Here is a 22,657-nt window from a genome sequence, read left to right on the forward strand (position 1 = left end):
TAAACATAGCTTATTTATGAGCGCCCCCTCTTTCCCCCCTTTCTTAAATAGTAAGTTACATTAGTATAAATTATTCTGTGCTTAGTCTGTTAAAATGAATAGCAAAATTGAATAAACCTTTGTTACTTTATAGCAGTCTTTTTTCCCAAATGAATGTCTCTGGCATTATGAAATGTTTAAAATCTGAGTAATAATTTGTCTCCAACCACTCAACTTCTGTTTGCTAGATTGTTCTGCAAAAGGGCAGTTGAATGTTTCTTGGAACAAATGTGATTGCAGCACATACTTCAGGGTTACTCAGAATTTAACACCACATATCTGTGATAACATCCAGTGCTTCACCCCCACATCATGTAAAGATACTTTCACATGCATGTGACCACTGCCTCCTCCATTAGCAAATTCAGTGGATTGGATTTGAAACGGAACAGAAATAGTAAGATGAATAATGTTGCCATGTGACACCCCAGATTTACACTTAATAGTTAAGAGCAGATGCAAAATTGTGCCTTTCTGAAAGCAGTATGGGGAGAAGAGAGAACATACTCAGAATCTTTTTTTTTGGGGGGGGGGAGATACATTTTAGCATTTTCTTGCAAGTCCCTCTTGTACTTCATGCATATGTTAATAGGATATATTACTGTAATGCTGCAACATGCAAAGCAAATACACTTACAGCATGAAGAATGTTTCCAATTGTTTTCTCTTACAAGGCTGAAAAAATTATATGGGGTAATCAGTAGGACACTTTAATATTTAGATACTGCACTACAGATTATTCATCTGATTTTGAAAAATATAAGATTGTTCAGCACTGTACATAAAAAGTAATACATGTGCGGAGAGGCCCATGTAGTTTTTTTTCCTTATCAAAGAATACAAATGTTTTTATATTTATTTAATAAAGAGGGTAACTTGAGAAGAACACTGATAAAATAAACATATTGATGAAGAAGAAAGAAGCAAAAAGTTGGAAAAAAGGGGAAATAAACCTTATTTGAGAACATTATTGTGCACATTTTACTAAATAAAACTCATACAAAATTAATTTGTGACAGTCTTTGATATGTTTAAAGAATATGCATGTATCCATATATTTAAAAATCCAACCATATAAATATTTGAATGATGAAGTGGATGATAATTCAAGAAAGCTTTTGTGATAATATGTCTATCTTTAAGAATGTGACCATTGTCAAATAAGATGAGTTTCTCTATAGAAATCTATTACAAATTATCCTTTAACCTTTTTCCACCTAGAATATGCTGGCTCATACTGTTTTCATTGTTGAGCGAAAAGTATGCCCCAAATAACCTGCAAAATGAGTTGAAACATCAGACGAGAGAAGAAAGAGATAAATACCCCAGGCCTTCAGGGAAATCTATGTTCTTCCATGGCATTTTGGAATTGGAGGGGTTGCTGCTGCAGTGGTTTAGACTTAGTTCATTTCTATCACTTATTCTGATAATAGAAAATAAAATATTAGCGCAGTGTATTTAGAACCAAGAAATAATGTATTAGGGTGTGTTGCTATTTGGGTTTGTTTTCCCCAAATAGAATAATTTATCAGCCTGCTCATTTTCAAGATAAAGAGGCATCACTGATAAGCTTTCCATTCCTGCCTCTTATAGCAGTAGCCTTGCTTGCTAGTAGCTGCTGTCATTGAGAACAGGGTCTGTTTAAATGGAAGAATTGCTCACAGAGGAGCGGAAATGAAGCAGGAGGATGACCTTTTACTGAAGCAAAATCAGGTCAAGATACAGCACTATTTACAAGGAGGAAAAGCGGATATTCAACAGAAGAATTGGCTATGGGGGACTTCATTTCTGTCTTTACAGTTTTTGATAGTTTTTTTTTTCACTTCCAGATATCTTGTATGCACACACACACCTTTGGCTTTCCGGTATAATCTTTCAAAACCAGGAAGATGAAAGCACCCCAAAAGCATGGAAGCAAAATCTTACAATATGCAGTCCTGGGAATGAAGGTTTTTCCTATGTAATGTGCAGTATCTGCAGAGTTTATTATGACATGTTTCTGGGGGTATATGTGGCATTATCCTCTCTCCCTTCCTCTATGTTTACGTTTCTGTATTAAGCAGAAGCGGACAAAATATCACTAATCTGATCTTACATTAGCATAGCTCTTGCATGTAGTCTTTATTCAGCAGACAGTTTGCCCCAGCTTAGCCAAGATCAGTAAGCTTGCACGTCTCCGGCTTTCCATTCCCGCCCCTTCTAGCGGTAGCCTCCCTCACTAGTAGCTCTTGTAAGAGGAAGTGCTCTTGGTTGTTTTAAAAAAGAGCTGTCATGATTTGCAGCATGGGGAGGAGGCAGCTGGATAAACAGAGACCTCTCTTTCCAAACTAGGACTGAATCTCCACAGGCTGGCAGCCTGTCCTCTTCCAGTGGCCCACACTCTTCACCTGCAGGATTTCTCCTTCAGCTTCGGATCAGGTCATAAAGGCTCTGCCGGTCCTTCCTTCTTCCTCCTTCCCCGCTTAAAATTATTTGCTAGGTTTGCCATTCAAGGGTGAGGAAGTATAAGCAGCTTCACTTCCTTCCCTGCAGGGGAACCTGGGGCAAGGGAATTTAGCCGTGATCTGAGAGCAAGGAAGAGATTATCCTTAGGGGTAAACAATGCTGGTTTAACAAAGTTTCAGGAAAGGGTGTGTTAACTACTGAAGAGTAGTACTGTGCCTGTGCCCATTGGTTAGAGGTGTCTGCTGCTTGTTGCATTTGGGAAGGAAAGAGTATTCTGTATTTTGTTTGTCTGGTTCTTTACCTGGCCTTCTGAAAAGACTTTCCAGTGCTGATGAAGCATGACAGTGAAGTGGTGTGCAACTGGTGTCACTATTGTTGTATATAGCAAACCTGTTAAGCGTGTCACAATGTCCTAAGATGTAGGGAGACTAAAGTTAATAACAGATTACTGTGGTTGCTTTTCAAGTTACATACATTGTAAGGGGTTTGTTTGTACCTATATCCACATTGGAAGACTTTAGTTTATCATCAGCCAGTTCATTGTGGCTTTTTAAAATGCTTGCTGCATTTTTAGCATGCTTCACCAAACCGAAAAATTATTTGTGAGGCAAAATCTAGTATGCTGACAACAGGGCTTGTTATGCATCCTGATTAGGTTTTAAATCTTTAGATAATATCAGTAAGGAAGAGAATGCATTAATATCCTCTTTGGCTCAGGAACAGTTTTTCAGGATAAAGTCTAATTTAACCTTGGTAACCCAAGGTTAGCAAAACTTGTTTGTATCTTTTTCTTAATTTGTACTGTGAATTTGCTGACCTGCGATTGCAACCCTAGCATTTCTTTCCTGCAAGCTCTCTAGATTCTGTGATCGGAATTCTTTAAGAACCCTCAAAAACATCTTTTCCTCTGTCATATCAAATTCCACACATCAGAAAGATTAGACAGAGAATGTCTAATTTTTACTGTGAGATGAGGTGTATATTCCTAAGGCAGAAACCAGAAATACAGAAATGTTTTTAATATTTAAACTTCAGGTTAAATTCTTTGTGCGCCTGCTTGAGATTGCTGCCACGATTTCTAGACAGCCTGCCTCCTCTTTTTAACCTGTCTTACATTTTTCAAGTTCCACTTTAGGTACAGTATCTGAAAAATATTTCAGTCTTTCCAAAGTTACACTAAGAAGAGGTTGGCTTTGTGGTAAAACCTGGATACTTTCTGCCAGTAAGATAGCTCAGAATTGTCTTTGACAGCTGTTTAAATGTTTTAAACATTATGATTTAAATGTTTAAATCATAGGTTCTGACAAGCTACACGTCCTGCCATTAACTATTCTTTGTATCATGAAGTTTTATCCTGAAGTTTTCTCCGTGCCATGGATCAAGCAACTTTTTTCCATGATCCAGGAAACTCAAAATTACAGTGAATTTGAAGATGATTACAGTTTACCACATGGGTGTGGCACTTCAGCATGTAGAATCACTTAAGTGGCCTCTATAACCATAATCATGTGCTTAGTCTCTAGAATACCTGTGTTTGGTCTGTATTTTGTCCCAACAAGACCATTCGTGTTTTAAATGTAAAGGTTTTCTAAAGAACAAAATGAAGTGTCCCAGTGATAGACCAACATTTGATTCAACCTGAATATCTGACAGTTTTAATCCTCATGATGATATATGGGTACCTGACTCTGACAACTTACTCAAGCCCCAAAATAATTAGTGTTAGTACTACCAGTGACAAAATTTCATAATTAAGCTAAGGCTTCTTTATTAGAGCACCTAGATATAAAATGAAATTATATCTATTATATTATAGATCCTCTCGAAATCAGATCAGCCCCAACCTTCTGACTTTTCAGAAGAGTTTGAAAACCCGGGTCCGTGCCTAAGCCCAGGACCTGGGTGTGTAACAGAGCCCATCTCCTAGTTGTGCTGTCTTTATGGATATGCTCCCTGTTGATAGGAATTCTCCTTTATTATTGCTATTATTATTCTGTGCTGCTATTGAACACTATGCCAGAGATTTGCGTTTTTAGTCATGCATCTTCCACTCTATGCAATATAGCTTAATTGATCAGTTCTTGCAGTACCGTGGGCTTATTTGGTGGAGGGACAATATAAATAGCATTGTTTAAAATACGTCACTGGATACATTTAAAGCATGTTTTGAGGACTGTAAATAGTTCCCAATGAGATATTTGAATGTGCATGAATGTGAAGAATGTTTCTGTTCTGCCAAACGATATGTATCAAAGTTAAGACTTTGTGCTAGTCTAATATAATATTCATGGTATATCAGTAAGGAATGAAATTGCAGAACTGGCAGTTATTCCATACTTTCCATTTTGTTTTGACAGTTGAATCTGATCATCAGTGAGTCCCACAATGCTCTAGCTATGCAGAACAAAAGTGTATTAATATTCTGTGGTTGCAGATCAGCATCAGTAAAATAGTTAGACTGAAGAAATCTATGATTATTGAGCAAGAAGCAAAGAATTATATTAAGAACTGTTTGCCAGATTTTGAGAGAAGATTATTTGATGGCTTCAACATTCAGAGCACATAGAGATTGTATATGAGAATGCAAAAAGCTTAGAAGTTGGGTCATTCCATGTCAAATGGTCTGATTTCAGGAAAGTGCCCAGGTCGACCAGCACAGATTTTGATGAAATTTGGTGTGAACATGCACACACATCCCCAATTAACATTGATAAAGTGTTATGTTTGCCAATGCAATACTTGTGGAGATATAGTCATTTGTATGACCCCATACCGCAGCCTTCGACAGTATGAGACTGAGATTTCAGCAACTTTGAGACATAATATCTCCGGCAATATTTTGTTGAAAGAAACAAAACTTAGCCATCTTGTACAACTTGTTGTGCTCTATTAAACAAAATAATAAAAACTTTCTCATGAGCGATCTCCATTTAGATAATTGGGAGCAAAGTTGGCCGAAAATGATTGTGGCGCGAAAAAAGGGTAAAGTTTGGCTTCTTATACCTCTGGAAGGAAAGCTATGAGAAACGTGAAACTGTGCATAATAACTTAGCAACACAAGGTTGTCGAATATAAAATTTCATTCTCCTACTGCTTTTCAATAGTTCACAAATTGAGTGTAAATTTGACGGTTTTTGTAAAAATGCCAAAAATAGGGTATTTTCAGCCCGCTTTTACAAAAAAAGATCTTCTGGAAACTCTGTTTCTAATTCTCATTAGAAAGAGCATGTTTCAAACCCCCTAAAAAAGTAGAGTTAGTGTTTCATCGCTGACGTATAAAGCCCTAAAATATGGACAAAGTGGAGGACGTTGTATGACAACATCACATCCATTCTATTATTGTTTTGTCTTGTTTGTTTTATATAGACATCATTACTACTATCATATTGCGTGGTCACCCATGGTCACCCATGGTGATGTTATCACTACCAGTTCAGGCATTTTACCCAACAACCCCATCGGCATAGTGGGCACACCTGATAGCCATGCAATACCAGCCATGGGTGGGTTTCTTGGTTCAGGATCCCAAACCTGTAGTTTGGTTTCTTCCTTGAGGTTCCAAAGCCTTGTGTGGGTATCTGTCTGGTTCCCAAGCTGCCAGTTGGGCAGCTTATCCTAGGTTCCCAAGCCTAAAGTGGGTATTTTATATGGTTTCCAAGCCGAAGTCCATACTGTTCGTATGAACTGCCAAATTCTAATGATTGCTTATGTATTATTGAATTTATACGCCACGTTTTTTAGCATCGCTTCTGGGAATTGATACTGTCGACCTGACGATGTAACTGAAGGCACTGGAAGCACACAAATAAGATGTGATTCTGGAACCCAACAAACATCTTGTCTTTCAGGCCAATAAAATGAATGAGCAGGGGCTCGCGGATGCATAAATGTTACCAATGCATCATTTTGTTCAATCGAAATTTCCACAACGTTGCCTACCCATCATTTTTTGTCATAAATGCAGGCAACATAACAACCGGGAAATAGGTCGTCCAATTTTAAATTCGGATCAACAGTATTGGACATTTTGGCCACAAAGTTAATTGTGTCATTTGAAACTCTCTGTATTTCTACCATCTTGTTAACAGTACCACAACCTGTACCAGGCTGTACCATTTCCATCCCATGATATACTGCCCAATGTGCCTAGCTACTTGTACTAGTCTCACCTTAACAAATTTCATACTGATTGAATGTAAGTGTATGTTAACATAGACCTGGAAGAGTAACATTGGTTTGCCTCTTCTAACAGCATCTAATCAGCTGTTATCCCTAATTGCAGAGATTGGGACTAGATAGTTTTTTCTGTTTAAAAGGATAATTAAGTCATCTTCTGAATATCTGCTTCTCAGATGAACGAATTCTTTGCCCTGTTGTCATTAAATCTATTTTTCACCTCATCCATTCAAATACTTAGGTTACAGTTGCCATCTTAGTTTTACTAACTCTTTTAAACTCTGGCTAGGGATATAGTTAGAAGTGGTAACTTTGGTGCTCTCTGAGTGTGGTTGTTAGCTTGCAGATGTTTCATTACTCAAATTAGGTAATATTGTCAGTATGTGTGAGTGTGGGGCTTGCTCCTCGCTTATGTAGAGTAGCTTGATCTGCCAGTGTTGGTATGTGTGGGTTTTTTTTCTCTTTGTGGGCACGCTACCAAACAAAGCAGTTGAAAATAGCTGTCATTCTTTTTATTTTATAAGAAAGTTTATGGAACACATATAGGTTGCAGGAACATTATTGGAAATAAAGAGTATGCTGTAGCCAGTGCTTTGTTTGGTAAAATAACAGGTGCTCATCTTTTAAAAATAAAATAATTGGTGTTTTTTTTTATCAGAAAAAGCCACTGGAGCAGACCACCAGTAAATCACCAATGGATGCGTTTACTGGCACTGTTTGGTATTTCATCCATGGTATAGAATTATTTCTTAGGTTTTTTTCATTGCTGCTCTACTGGGATCAATTTCTCTTAGCTGAAAGGTAGAAATACAGTATAGCATCCAGAAAGAGTGTGTATAAATAATTAACAGTGTATCTACAAACAGCATTAAAATTAATTAAACGTATATACTGCCTAAAAACTCAGAGAAGCAGTCTAAGATCAGAAGATGTGGAAAGACCTGGGCCATAGAATCACCGAGAGTTGGACACAACTGAATGGATCGCATCATCATCATCATCATAGCCGCCCTGAGACTTCGGAGAGGGGCGGCATATAAATTGAATTAATTAAATTAAATTAAATTAAATTAAATTAAATTAAATCATCTGCCTGACTCCCAGCAATTCTTGGGAGTTACTTGGACACACACACATACAACAACGCTTCCATGTTGAAGGGATTAGCCAGTGGCATCGCCATTGCCCCGAGGACACCCAGTTGGGGGTTCCTTTCATGTCCCCAGCAGGAGCTGGAGTGAAGGACGAGAGCACAACCCTGCCTCAAGGCAGCTCTTGGGTCTTAAATGCGGGCATGCTAACCTCCTGCCCAGCGTTCCAACTATTTGAGCCACCCTGCTTCTTGGTTACTTGGATAGTAAATTTGAATTTGAACAGATATGCCTGAATTTCACGCTGACTTTCATGTTCATGCATTTTCAGTTCAGCAGTACCTTAAAAAGTGGTGGCTGCCACTGCAGAGTTTTCTTATCACTTCCCATAAGGCTGTTACATGCATGTTGATTGACCACACACTCAAACTGGAGGTTTTTTGGTTAGCTACTTAAGAGTTCCAAATCTGAATGATAGTCAAATGCCCCTATCAATGCTTCAGGAGTCTTTATGTTGCATTATGTATGGCTTCATGTTCTCATGCCAGGTAGATGCATGTGGTTTATGACTCATAGATCAAATAATAGGGGAAGTAGGTGACAAATTATTTTAAGACTTAGGGAAATTCCCTGTGAATAGTGTGTATATACTTCTTCCCAAGCCACTATGTCTCAGAGTGATACAGGTTTACCTACCCGTAATCACATAAGCAGTCTATTTAGTCTGTTGTGCTGCATTTGATAAGACCTAGCAGTTGTAGCAAGGGAGCCCTCCAGCTTTCCCAGTGCTTTTGGTTAATGGAACATTGTTAAATATAGTATACTTTACTGTCTGAATAACATCAAAAGCTGCCATTAACATTAAAATCAGCTGAGTTAAAATAAAAAGGTATTTATGGAGAAGGGAGAGAGATGCAGCTGCATCTATAAGAAAAGACATATTGAGATGTCAGAAGGGTATAGGAGTGAGTACTTTTGTGAAAACATGAGCTAACGAAAAAGTTCTGCATGTGAACAGTGTAAAACTTGGAGTGAAATCCCTGGATACGCTTCCCAAGCCTCTGAGTTGGCCTCTTTAGCATTCTGATGGCAGTGATAGTGAAGGAAGCCTGTAATACCCTTGTGTCAACAGTAGCAATTATTAATAGTTCTGTACTTTTAGCAATTTCTGGATCCCGGGAATATTATAATTGATATTATAGAATAAAATAAACTTTAGGCTCCTCCTTTGCACCACTGTGCTATGAAGCCTCATTTCAGAGAAATAAATGTGCAAGAGTGAGGAATGGACTCTCCTTTAGCCTCTCTTAATCTAAGCCAAAAATAGAAGTGTGTGCTTTACTGTAGATTAAACAATAAAGAGGAGCTCCTACAGTATGTACAATATTTTTCATGATTCTTCCTGGCACCACAGCAGGCATCTCTGGGTGCAGCCTTTGCAAAAATTGCTTGGATGACTTGTACCCAGTTCCAGAGTTGGGGTTACTAGAGTCCAGTGTGTATTCACAGGAAAGTATTGGATAGATCAGGGCTTTGGCTATAACTCTTGTTCAATGTGGAATATTCTTGTTTGCAGGTCTTTATATGCTTCAGAACTATAGCTTTCTCAGTTGGGACAGGCCTCCTTCAGCCTTCCATAAATAAGGAACAGATACTGGAATCTGAAGAAGTCTATTGCTGCAGAAACGTTTCCTGTTAGAACGCCCTAAAAGGAAGGAACTTTTTTTTAAAATGAACTGACCAGTGCTAGATCCTTCTGTCAAGAAAACATGTCCAACTAATAAAGCTTATCACCATACGATTAGCAGATGAAAGGCTCTCTGGTTTCAAATGCAACACTAGAAAACAGAGACAAGAGCCTTTAGAGGCGTCTGTGACTGGAAGCATTTTTTACATGTGATTCATTCAGGTGTTCCAAAATGAATGTGATAAAATATTCTTATTTCTGCTGAAAAACTTGCCCTACGGATTAGCTGTATTATCAGTATATGTGAGAGGAGGCTATTTTTGGTGAGGAAATGACAGCTGCCACATAATGGCTTCTTTTCATGCAAACGAATATTCATGATAACTGCAGTTTCAGATATATGAAGGTTATCATTCTGTCACATTAATTCTGTAGACAGGCAAAGCATAACAAGAACTCTTTTTCATATGGAAAGTTAATTATAGATACGCTTGGGTTTTGCCCTTTTGTTTGTTTTCTTTTTGTGCCAACCAGATGTAGCAAAATTTGGTAAGAATTCTAACTCTTGTTCATGGGAAGCTGACACGGAAGACTTGCTTGTTTTTCGTAAGGCTTTCACTCATTAATTCCAGCACCCACACTGAAAACTTTTCACTTGTTTATTCGTCATGTAAATAAGGCCATATATTTGCCATTGACGTATGAATGTGGATTTGTATGCATTATAAATATTCCAGAGTAAAGAGAGAGTATGGTTTTATCTTTGAACTACTATGTTTAGTTGACATTCCAGCTTTGCTTTCTGTTGTCTACATAAAAAGTTAGCTATCTAGATCTTAGTTTTTATTTTATTAAAATCATCCTTATTCTCATTTATAAGAGAAATGGGTATACAGTTTGTAAATGAGAAGCACGTCAAAAAAAAAAAAAAAAGACCTTCCCGAAAATAAGCCTGAAAATAAGCTTATTTTCAAGCCCAAAAGAAAATAAGACCAGTGTGTGTGTATATTTTGATTGATTGTATAATGCATAAACATTATCTGTATCCCACTTTTCATGCAATCTGGAATGTTGCTGTTAAAACCAGCAGGCAGATTAAATAAGGTAGTTCAAGTCATGCCCATTGTTGCTGATTTTATGGACACATTCATGTTCCACTTTTCTATGATGTGTAGGTCTGGTATGTTAAGGATATTGCTGATATTTAGTATATATTTGTGTTTACAGTTTTGCAAACAGCCCATTTCCCGACTTCCGGTGGGCCCGGAAGGCCCATTTTTCTCCCTCCCCAGGCTCCAGAAGCTTTCTTGGAGCCTGGGGAGGGTGAAAATAGCCTTCACCGTCATTGTCGTCGTCCCCCCTGGAGACCCTCGGAGGCCAGAAACATGTTGTTTTTTTCTTCGGCCCTTTAGAACTAATAGCTGGCCAGCAAAGTATTTCATAGCTCTACGTTATGTTGATTTGCCTTTTAAAACTGAAGATAAAAATGACCAATTTTCTTTTCTGGCACAGGAAGTCCTCTATTTACAACTGCAGTTAAGGCCAGAATTTCCACTCATAAGCAAAGTAGTTGTTAAGTGAATTGTACCCAATTTTATGACCCTGGTTGCCATGGTTGTTACTTGAATCCACTTATCCCATTGAAACACAAATGGGGATCACGTGACCCCATTATAAATATGATGCAATCATAAATACATGCTGGTTTTCAAGTGCCCAAATTTTGATCACATGACTGTGGGGATACTAATTAAACTTCAAAGTTTTGCCCATTCTAATTTACTGATTATTTTTTAAAAAATGTATACCAAACACTCCAAACCATGAGTGGACAATTTAGTATCTAAGGTACTAAGTTGCCCAAAATGCCCTTACATAATTCCATAAAACCACAAAATATATATTTTTTAATTTTAATAAAAATGTCTAATACCTGATATCTTCCAGAACATTGCCAAACTTTTGTCAGTTCTCAAGAGTGAGATTGCTGAAATTATCGTTGGACATTTTAAAACTCATTTTTATTTTTTAATGCTCAATCTCAACTCATGCTTTATGCATTCCCAGAAATTTTATTTTATTTTTATGCATTCCAGGCATCAATTTTATTTTTAAGGTAAATAGATAACATTTTTCCTATTAAAATTGCTTATTTTTAAACTGAGTTTTGATTATCATTTTTTTACAGTTTCGTTAATATCAGCTGGACACTTGCACAAAATCAACAAGGAAATTTCTACTTCCAAGTTTATATTTTTTTAATGTTAGTTTTAATCACCAGTTTTGTGAACAAGGAAAACAGCTGTGTTGCCATAAAACCAATTAATAATATTGTACTTTCTGAAAGACTGAATGTTTATTGTGGTTTAAACTTTTGTGGATTATCGTCTGTTTTGAAGCTGGATAGATTGCATTCTAGCATTATTATTCCATAACACATGTATTGATCATTAGCAAGAATAGGAAAATATAGGTGTCATTTTGTACATATTAGGAGTTTGTTTTGTATACAGTTACCAGAATTTAGATAAAAGCAGGTGCTCTCAAATGCAGTGATTCTAAATTTCCAAACACTAGATAGTTCATGTTGAGCAACCACAACTGGTACTGGCAACTCGGTCATTAAGTGAAGTAGTAATTAATGAAACCACAGCTATGCTTATGATCTTATTTCATAAGCTGAAATAAGGGTCATAAATGTGAGGACTGATCACAAAGTTAGAATTGAGTGAAATGCCATTGGTTTTTCACCATCATAACTGTGAAAGGTTACTCTATAAGGCAGTCACCAAACAAGGACTACTGGTAAACATACTCAACTAGATTTAAACCAGAGAACAACAGAAATAGAAATTGTCTACTAACATAGCTGTAGATAGAAGAACACTTTCTATATACATTAACTATTGTACAAATAACAAAGGATAATAATTTTTTTTTCCATGACTAAATAGTCATGTATAGTCCACATTTTCAGTTCAAAATGTGTAAGTGGCAGTTTTAACGCACATAAAAGGTGGGTAAACAACTTTTTAAACTTGGAATATAAAGTATGGAGTATGGAAAAGTAATTGCCTTTTTCCATACAGGCATTCCTCTGAAAATAGAAGCTTATACACTTGGAGAATTCTCCAATTGCTACTTGTACTATTTTTCAAACTTAGAAATGCATGAAATCTGAAGGAACAATCATCCATTTTGACCACAATGTGATGTTCTAATACATTGTGGAATAGCTATTTATATAATTGAATATGTCTGAATGTTTGGAATTCTTGTTATTCCTTTCCTTACTGTCAAGGGATCTTGGCAGTTGCTTCTCGGATTTCCCATGCTACAGCTTTGCCCCATTTCCAGTTTGTCTCAGATTACTTCAGTTATATCAACATTGTAAAATGAGCTTTATTTTTCATTAAACAGAAAACATTTGGGTTTTCCTTGGACAGCTGAAAGGCATAAAACTGATTCAGCTGATATATTTCTGTCCATTTCGCCCAAGGTATTAAAAAATAAAAAAGAGAAGGGAAATTAAAAAAAAAACAAACTACACAAATGCAATGGGTGTCAGTTTGCTTCTGGGTCCAATTCAAAATATTGATGATCATCTTTAAAGCCCTTTGTGGCATGGGACCAGGTTACCTAAGGAACCATCTCATCCTAAATATGTCGACAGATAAATTGGAGTCTTAGTAGACAACCAGTTAAATATGAGCCAGCAGTGTGCGGTGGCAGCCAAAAAAGCCAATGCAATCCGAAATTGCATTAAGAGGGATACAATCAAGATTAAGTGAGATACTAATACCACTCTATAAAGCCCTAGTAAGACCACACCCAGAATACTGCATCCAGTTTTGGTCACCATACAATAAAGAATATGTTGAGACTCTAGAAAAAGTGCAGAGAAGAGCAACCAGGATGATTAGGGGACTGGAGAGTAAAACATAAGAAGAACAGTTACGGGAACTGAGCATGGCTAGTCAAGTGAAGAGAAGGACCAGGGGAGACATGATAGTAGTGTTCTAATATTTGAGGGGCCACCACAGAGAGGAAGGAGTCAAGCTATTTTCCAAGGACCTGAAGATCAGACAAGGAATAATGGATGGAAACTGATCAAGGAGAGATTCAACCTAGAAATAAGGAGAAATTATTAATTATTATTGTTGATTGACAGAACAATCAACCAATGGAACAGCTTGCCTTCAGAAGTTGTGGGAGCTTCATCACTGGAGGCTTTCAAGAAGATATTGGACTGCCATTTGTCAGAAAGGATGTAGGGTCTTCTGCTTGGGCAGGGGGTTGGACTAGATGATCTACAAGATCCCTTCCAACTCTGTTAAACTGATCCATCCCATCCCGTCAGATCATCCCAAAGGTGCTTCTTCAGCTCTTGGATGAGAAGTAAAACATCTTCAAAGAAAAACCAGAAGGTCCAGTTGCCTCTTGAAAAAGTGTCTTTGGGACAACCATGATCTGGATGACTGAAAATCTCCATAGACACCCAGTTAGATGGTTTGATTGATGGGATCTAGGAAGAAAGCCTCTCTGCCATTGCTTCTGCCCTTTGGATCATCTTACTCCCAGGGGTGAGGTGAGCCCTCACTCTCCTGGCCTTCCAGAAGAGTATTAAGACTTTGCTCTGCCAAATAGCGTAGCGGGGTGTGTGTCTAAGAGTGCCACACAACCGTGGGAATGGTTGAAGGTGCTCTTTCCGCCTTGTTAACTTTTTAGCCTTCTTAACTTTGACTTTTATTTTTCAACTGTGCTCAGTCATGTTTTTATTTTATGATGTTGTTTATAAAGCACTTAGAGTCACTTAGATGGGTAATGTAGAAATTTTAGAAATTAGGGTTAGGGATGTAATCCAGTCAGCTTTCCTGTTGAGAAGGTTACTTTGCTGCTTTCGTTATATGTTTAGATGCAAGGTCAAGAGACTGTATTTTATATGGATCTGTTTTGTTTTTTATGTGTAAAGTGGACGACCAAATTTGTGGTACATGAGCATATCTGTCACTATGAGAATTACCGACACCTCAACCTCCTGCTTATCTGCTCACTAAATTCTAAAAAAAACCACATGTAGATGATCTGAATGTTATTAGCATGCATGGAACAGTTCTCTCATTTTCAGTATCCACTAAGTTTCCTTTTCTCAGAGCTCTTTCGGTAATCAGCTTCTTTCACCCTTAGTGTTTATGGTGAACTGGATGGTTTAGTTGCCTCAGTGTCTTGGTATTGCACAGTTCGGAGAGTTTTAGAACTCCAGGTGACTGGCTCTTTGACACAGAGCTGTATATGGCTTTAAACATTTGATTAATGCTTGTAACCATTAAAGAGCTGTAGCCGAAGGCCTGGAAGTGTCTATTATTAGACATTCAGGAGTACTTTAGGGAGTTAGATGGAAAGAGTGAACCCCACATTTAAAACATATACTTTTTTGTTAACAGCCCCTAATCTCCATGGAATCCTTTTTCAAAAAGCACTTCAGGAGGAAGATTGCATCATCAGGGCCCCAACGCACCAGTGTGGTGGCCTTGCCTGCGAGCAGAGCAAGGCGGCGTTCTGTGGTAGGTCAGCCCTCTACCATACTTGTGGAACGCCGGCGCAGATCCAGTGCTCAGCTGCAAGAGATGTCTTGCTTGGGCTCCTCACACAAGCGTAGGTTGTGTTCCCGGAGGCGATCTAGTACCACCACCCCTTGCATGAGTCCTAGATTCTCTGTCCAGAAGAAGCGTGGGGGCCATGTGCACACCATAGATACTCATCTCATAGGGCCCTCTTTGCTGCTAGCCAGTCTCATCCAAGTGTACAAAGAAGAAGAAAGGAGACAGTCACATTGTACTGAAAGCTCCAGCTCAGGGTCCCCTAAAGATGGGATGGTGGACAGTGACTGGAGTGAGGAAGCACTCTCCTCAGGATCTGAAGGAGCAGAGTTTGAAAAGAAGGAACTGCAGACTGAGTGCTCACTATATCCCATTCCCCCAATCCAACACGTTCCCGATTTAAGACCTTTCCTACGAGACCCTTATTACCTGCGCCGCAGATCCTCCCACCTCCTTCCTGCAGAATTTGTGCACAGCAGAGCAGCCTACGGGCTTCAAGGCCGCTACAGATACTTCAACCAGCGGCGATGCTCAGGTGAAACGCCCAAGCCAAGTGCTTTACTTCAGCCATGCAGTTTTGAAAGGGCTGCCAGGAGGTGGAAGGTGCCTGTCGGAACCAGTTGGCTGCCACTGAGTACCCATAAATGCTTGGGAGTGGATCCTGCCCTCAGCAGCTGTGGCAGTGACTCCTCTGAAGGCTGCAATGCCCTTTTGACGTATGTATGGCTTATAGGTGGTTTTAAAATCATTTGGCTGGAGGTGATGAGGGGGGTGGGGAGGGGAGTAGGGAGGAGAAGCTGTGGCAGCAGGAATGCTCAATCAGATTCATTACTGTTGGAGACTGAATTCTGTTTCCAAAGAATTTGAGTTGAGTGCATTAATGAGAGACTAAACTGACCAATCACAATAAAATAAGTATCTGAATCTGACATTCCTGAGACTAGCATTTTACTAGCTGCCTTTATCCTTGCTTTACATAATATTTTCTTGTTCTGGTAAATAGTTTCAGGTGTTTTGGGACTGCAATTCCCAGAGTTGCATGAGTATTGACTGCTAGCTGGGTGTTATAGACTAGACAAGGGTAGAAAAACTACAAGGGTAGAAAAAAAAATCAAATTAGAAATTAAAAGTCACATGCAATGTTAACTATTGTTTTTAGCTTTTAAACTATGTTCATCCCCCCTCAACAACTTTAAATAATTGCGCTTGAGAAACAATAGGAAATTGGACTCTGGCTCATCTTCTCAAGGTTCTTATAGCCTGTGTAATTGCATATATTAGGATTTTTTTTCCCCCTCTAGCCTTTTGAGAAAGATTTTCCTCTATCCCAGGAGTAATTTTTCTTGGGATTGGGCTCACAGAACACACTTATTATAATTGATTAAGGACAAAGTAAGTGTATGGTGGAAACCCCATAGCTCAGACAGCAGTTGAGAAATAGAATTAGCTTTTACCGCAAACAACCCATTCTTGTGCAAATACTGTAACTCAGACAAATGTGGAATAGTTTTTAAACTGCCTAGTCAGTCATTCAAGAAAAAGGAGCTGATAAAGCAAGGTTCTCCAGCCATGGATGTTCCTAGCACCCACAGAACAAGCCTTTCTTGTATGGATTGGCTGCAGCACCCAATGAAAACTTTCTAATACTAGTTGGTTGTAGCACCAATGAAGCCAATAGCTGCTTGCCTGGCAGTGAGAATGGGGCTAGTAAAGTCACACTGTTACTCTCCTGACACAAGAATGCATGACATTGCTAGGCATTTATTAGAAGAAGGAGGGGGGCTCTCTGTTCCCCCAAGTACTGACTTTTGAACCAGTAGCAAAAGTATGTTGACTGAATTAAACAGTTTGGGTATACATGACTGTGGAGCACTCTTCTTTTTTTAAAAAAGCCCTTATTTAGCATCAAGGTTTTAAATATAATACTATACGATCTATTTTGTGTGAACAAAATGCCCTTACAGCCACTCTTCTTGTCTTTCAGAAAAGCCATTGCCAAGTCGGGACTCCAGCACATGGTAGCCCAGCCAACCCCCACATTCGCCTTAAGAAGTGACTCAGAGAGGGAGATTCGTAATTCTGTTGATTGGAGTGTAAGTTTCTGTCTTGGGTGAAAGAAAGAAGAACAGGTTGTTTCTCTATCATTAGCTTGGCTGCAACTATCAAGTCCCCACACTGTTGGCTTTTAAGGGTAGAAGCAGAGAGTATCTTTGACCACAGTGTGCGTCACAATCAGATTGCTTGGGATAACGAAAGGACTTAGACTTATATACCGCTTCATAGTACTTTACAGTCCTCTCTAAGCAATTTACAGAGTCAGCATATAGCCCCCAACAATCTGGGTCCTCATTTTACAAGCCTTGGAAGGATGGAAGGCTGAGTCAATCTTGAGCCTGTCAGGATTGAACTTCAGACTGTGAACAAAGTTAGTCCATAGAAAATACTGCATTCTAACCACTGTGCCACCAGGGCTCCTGATGAAAGTGGAAGCAACATAGAGAAGTGGAAGCATGATGATGTCCCATCATGTGGTTCATGTGTATTCCCATTTCCCTGTTGCAATAACGCATCACCAGAAGGATGCATCCCTGGTATGACTAAGATAATGAGCCTCTTTCCAGTTCATTATGAGGCTGAACTTAAGAAATAAGTAAGTCTTTGAACCAGAGTAGACCATGATGGAAAACTGGGCAGATTCTAAACTAAGCGTAATTTTGCCTGGAGTTCTAAATTGCCTCTGTTTTTCAGGAAACTGCAGTTTATGGGGAGCACATCTGGTTTGAAACCAATGTCTCTGGGGACTTCTGCTATGTGGGGGAACAAAACTGTGTGTCAAAAATGCTGGTAAGTTTTGTAAGAAAATTGCCACTGTCTGATAAACGTCAAGAGTATGTGAGATTATAGCACCAGCTAGTGGAGAAATCAGACACCTGAAATTATTAAAAGAGCATAGAAATATGTTTGGTGCGTTCAGACTGACGCATGAAAAAAAGGAAATATGCTTATTTTACTGAATTGATTTACGCTTTATATGTTGTACACACCTCTCATGACTTAGAAAGGTTTATAACAATTCAACAAAACATTATTTTAACAGTTACTAAAATATCATATGAATAAAAATTCCAAAATTATAATAATAATATTAAACACTCTGGATGAATAAGTAATTTTAAGCTGCTTCCTATGTGCTAGCAAAGAAGAGCCCCCTTCAGCCCTAGTAGCACTTTGTTCTACAATGTGAGCCCCATCCCAAAAAAAAAGCTAAATTCCTTACTGGTGTCAAATGTTCTTGTGGCAAGACTTGCCAAATGGGTGGCAAAGTGCACAGAGGCCTGAATAGAATATTTGTTTCTGTAGGAAGCTTGGACTTCAGTCATGTAAAGTAAGATGCATCCGGCTGATATGCAGCCATTTAGGATCAGTGCTGGGACCAATAAGTCTTTCATTTTGCAAGCCTGCTTCTTAAGGAAACGTGCATCCTTCTGAATCTTGAAGTAAATCCATGGAATGAGCTATCTTTTCTGAACTTCGCTGCAGCCTATTTTTGCAGTCTTTATAATAAGTAGGAAAGGAAACATAAAACTGAGAATTGCCAGCATATTGCGGACATCTTGCTCTAAACTGTAAAGGATTCCTCCAGTGACGCTAGTATTAATTGTTGTTGTTAGTTGCGAAGTCGTGTCCGACCCATTGCAACCCCATGGACAACGTTTCTCCATGCCTTCCTGTCCTCTACCATCCTCTGGAGTCCATTTAAGCTCACGCCTACTGCTTCAGTGACTCCATCCAGCCACCTCATTCTCTGTCATCCCCTTCTTTTGCCCTCAATCATTCCCAGCATTAGGCTCTTCTCCAGTGAGTCCTTCCTTCTCATTAGGTGGCCAAAGTATTTGAGTTTCATCTTCAGGATCTGGCCTTCTAAAGAGCAGTCAGGGATGATCTCCTCTAGGACTGACCGGTATTAATACTTCTTTATAAAAGCCCCATGCAGAACAGTTTTGGTAAAATCTTCAGTTTTAATTCCCTTTTTCTATATGAGTTGTGAATTTATGTTATTTTGAGCCATCTTAGTTGCATAGGAAGTTTCACAGCCTTTTCTGCAAAACTCTCAAGGGAAGAGGAGTTTTACCTCAGTGGGAAATGGCATGGAGAGAATTTTGCCAAAATCTAGGAGTACGTCTAATTATGGATTCATGGGGAATGTGTTGTTTTTTTTGAATTTTTTTAAACTTATTTTTGACATAAAACATAAAACATCATCTTTTTAGAGCAGTATAAAATAAGTATAAATTCCAAATTTCATCAATTAACATCTTAATGGGAAAAAAAAGCAGAACAAATCTAAACCCAATTTTTGTCATTCAATCTAACATCTTATTCTAATATTTAACATTCTATTATGTAATCACCCTAAATCTTAAACTTCAACTCTAAACAGCTCTTTATAATATTCATTTATCATTTTAACTATCAGTATTTCATATATTCTCCTTACTTCAAAGACCCAAATCAAGTCAATGTTTCTTTTAAATCACATCTAATAATCAACATAAAATATTTTATTTCTCTCTTAAAAACATTTCAAAATCAATAACTATTCTTCAAAGATATCTCCTTCACTCCTCCAAGGTTTATTTTTGGCTGGATTGCAGCTTAATTAGCTGGTTTCCAGGGATGCTTTCCTCCACTCCTAACCTTATTTGTTGGCTGGACACAGTTTGGTTTTAACTGCTTTCCAACATTTTCTCCTTCACTCCTCCTAAGGTTTATTTTTAGCTGGATAACGACTTTTCAGCTGTTTTCCAGGGATGCTTCCCTCCTCTCCTAACCTATATTTCGCTGGTTCACAGTTTAGCTTTGACTGCTCCCCAGTATTGTCTCCTCCTCTCCTCCTAAATTTATTTTTGGCTGGTTCACAGCATATTTAGCTGTTTTCCAGGGATGCTTTCCTCCACCCCTCACCTTATATTTAACTGGTTCACAGTTGATTTTAACTGGTCCCCAGCATTGTCTCCTCCACTCCTCCTAGGTTAATTTTTGGCCGGTTCACAGCTTAGTTATCTGTTTTCCAGTGGTGCTTTCCTCCACTCCTTACCTTATATTTAACTGGTTCACAGTTTGGCTCTAACTGCTCTCCAGCATTTATCTCCTCTGCTCCTCCTAAGCTTATTTTTGGCTGGTTCACAGCCTAATCAGCTGTTCTCCAGGGATGCTTTCCTCCACTCCTAATATTTAACTAATTCACAATTTAGCTTTAAACATCTGATCATCAAAATAATACTTCCTTACCAATTTAAAATAATAATGCATTTTAATGTATATCTTCTCTCCCATTCTGTCCTAAACTATTAATTTTATTTAAGTTTCTCCCATTTCGTATTTGTTTCTTGTTTTTTCTATATAAAGCAACATTTTAATCCATTTTGAAACACCAATTTACCATAATTATAAAATCTAAAAACAAATCTTATTAATATTCAAAAATTCATTTCCATTCTCTTATTTACTATGAAAAAACAACATTTTAAACCACTTTCAAATCAATTTTCTGTAACCATTAGAACTCTTATTAATATTTTAAAAATTTCTTTCAAAATCTTCACATTTTTATAGTTTTTCTATAGTGACATTTCCCGCTTTAAAAATAATCATAAAATCTATAAACAATTCCTGTTAATATTCAAAGCTTCATTCACATTTTCTTATTTTCTATAAAGGACAATATTTTAAAGCATTTTAAAGAAACAATTTTCTGTATTCGTTAAATCCATCAAGAATTCTTATTAGTAATCAAAAATTCATTCATAATCTTCATATTTCTTATAGTTTTCCTATTATCATGTTTTCTCCACCTTGAAAATCACTTCTCTCAATAATAATAATGAAAAGTCAAAAAAGGAAAGAGAAAGGGAGAAGAAAAAAGGAATAAAAGTATAGCAAAAGAAATCAAAAGGAAAGATTCAAAGAAAGAAAGAAAGAAAAAGAGAGGAATAAAACAAGAGAATAATAAAGAAAGGAGAAAGAAAATAAGAGAGAGAGGAGAGAAGAAAGAAGAAGTCTCCTCCTTACATTGTTTGGACATCAATTACATAGAAAACATTACATCCATTTTAATCAAACTGTAGTACTTTTCTCATCTTGCTACCCAGTATATTCCAGTTTTTTCCTTTCTCCAATCTGTCCGTACTTTTTCCTTTCAGCTCCAATATCAATAAGTTTATAAAAACTAAAGGATTTAGTTCTTTTGTATTCCACATATGATACCATCATGTCTTCTTCTGTTGCTCCGCCCTTCCCTTTTGTTGGAATGCCATTAATCAGCAGTTTTTAGTGTTTGAATTAATTTCTTCTTTCCAACTATCCATAAGTAGTCCAAAAACAGATTAAGTACATCTAAAATCAAGTCTCCTTAGTTTTTCCTCGAAGTAATCCAATTTGGGAAACAAGATACAAAGTTTCTTCTTTAAATAGCAAGCAGTTCACAGTTTGCAGTTTCCACTTTCATTTCTCAGCAGGGAGCCATTTTCACTTCCTCTGCTTGTTATTTCTCATAGCTTTAAAAAGACATTCTACTTATTTTCTCTTCTCCTTCTCCCTCTTCAAAAATAATCCATTCTCATTAAAGATCAGAAAAATATCAAATTATAAATCCATCCAAAGGAAAATTAATTCTAAAAGCAGTCAATAATATGGGTCTTCTCTTTGTTAATTGCTTTAAATCCTTTGTCCAAGTAGTTCTTAGCCGCTGTTAAGGCCAGGGCATTGTTAGTACTCAATTATTTGAAGGCTGTTTCCGCCTGGGCTAATATTACTCACCCAGCATTCAAACACCTTGCTCCTGCATCTCCTCCTGCACTTTGCTTGTCCCGGTTGCCGAAGCTGCCGCTCTTGCCACTGCCGACGTAGAGGGCAATCCTCCGGCCCCGAGGATCCTGCCTGTTCCTCTCGGCCGTCTGAGGGGTCCCTCTCTAATCCTCGTCCCTCCAGGATAGGGTAGGTCCGTAGACCTGCCGGTGGTGGCTTAGTAGACGGGGTTTTCGTGGGGCTCCAAGGAGTGCCGCTATTTCCCCGTCCATTTGCCACAGCACCAACCAGAAGTCGATTCATGGGGAATGTTGTCCTACCCCCAAAGTAGCACTCTTCCCCCCCCAATCAAAATTGACAGCCCAATTATAATTTTAGCAATCTTTCCCCCCTTTTTTTAACAATAAAAACAATATCTTATATGCTTAGGGAATGTAAAAGGTAGCATATGCAGGCCAGGCTAAGATCCCAGACCATAGAGTCACAGATGCTCCAATGATCTTTTTCAGCATATCATCAGGGAGATGGAACATGAGTGTGCTTGCTAGGAGCCAAGAGAATGGTGAATTATGTCTGAGCAATGCCAAAGACAACTCAGAATCCAGAATAGCATGTGATCTGATCTGAATTTATTTCAAGTCTCAGCTCTCCTTCACAGCAGACCAGAAATTTCAGATCTGCCTGTCTAGTGTCATGCTAAATCTCTGTAGCCCTTGAAAAATTCTTGGTTTTTTTAAATGATGGTGATTGTAATAATGATATGTAGCTCCAGATAGCAACCAAAAAGGCCTACTCCAGTATAAAGTAGTTGC

General features: G+C 38.1%; 1 protein-coding gene across 4 annotated transcripts in view; it reads left to right on the plus strand.

Moving 5' to 3' along the window:
- Positions 1-22,657, plus strand: part of DGKZ (diacylglycerol kinase zeta) — a 119,342-nt gene that overhangs the window by 55,276 nt on the left and 41,409 nt on the right. For 2 of the 4 annotated variants that reach the window (XR_011599954.1, XM_070936215.1), the window contains exons 1-3: positions 14,895-15,754; positions 17,023-17,131; positions 17,787-17,882. Coding sequence is in view for 3 of the 4 variants with exons in the window: in XM_070936215.1 (XP_070792316.1) it covers positions 14,895-15,754; positions 17,023-17,131; positions 17,787-17,882 (1,065 nt within the window). In the remaining variant the exon portion in view is untranslated. Of the gene's footprint in view, positions 1-14,894; positions 15,755-17,022; positions 17,132-17,786; positions 17,883-22,657 lie in introns of those variants that run through there. The other 2 variants (XM_070936227.1, XM_070936233.1) reach the window with 1 other exon arrangement.

Source organism: Pituophis catenifer, unplaced genomic scaffold (genome assembly GCF_029215685.1).
Source record: "Pituophis catenifer annectens isolate HBS135680 unplaced genomic scaffold, rPitCat1.0.hap2 SCAF_1, whole genome shotgun sequence".
Lineage (NCBI taxonomy): Eukaryota > Metazoa > Chordata > Lepidosauria > Squamata > Colubridae > Pituophis > Pituophis catenifer.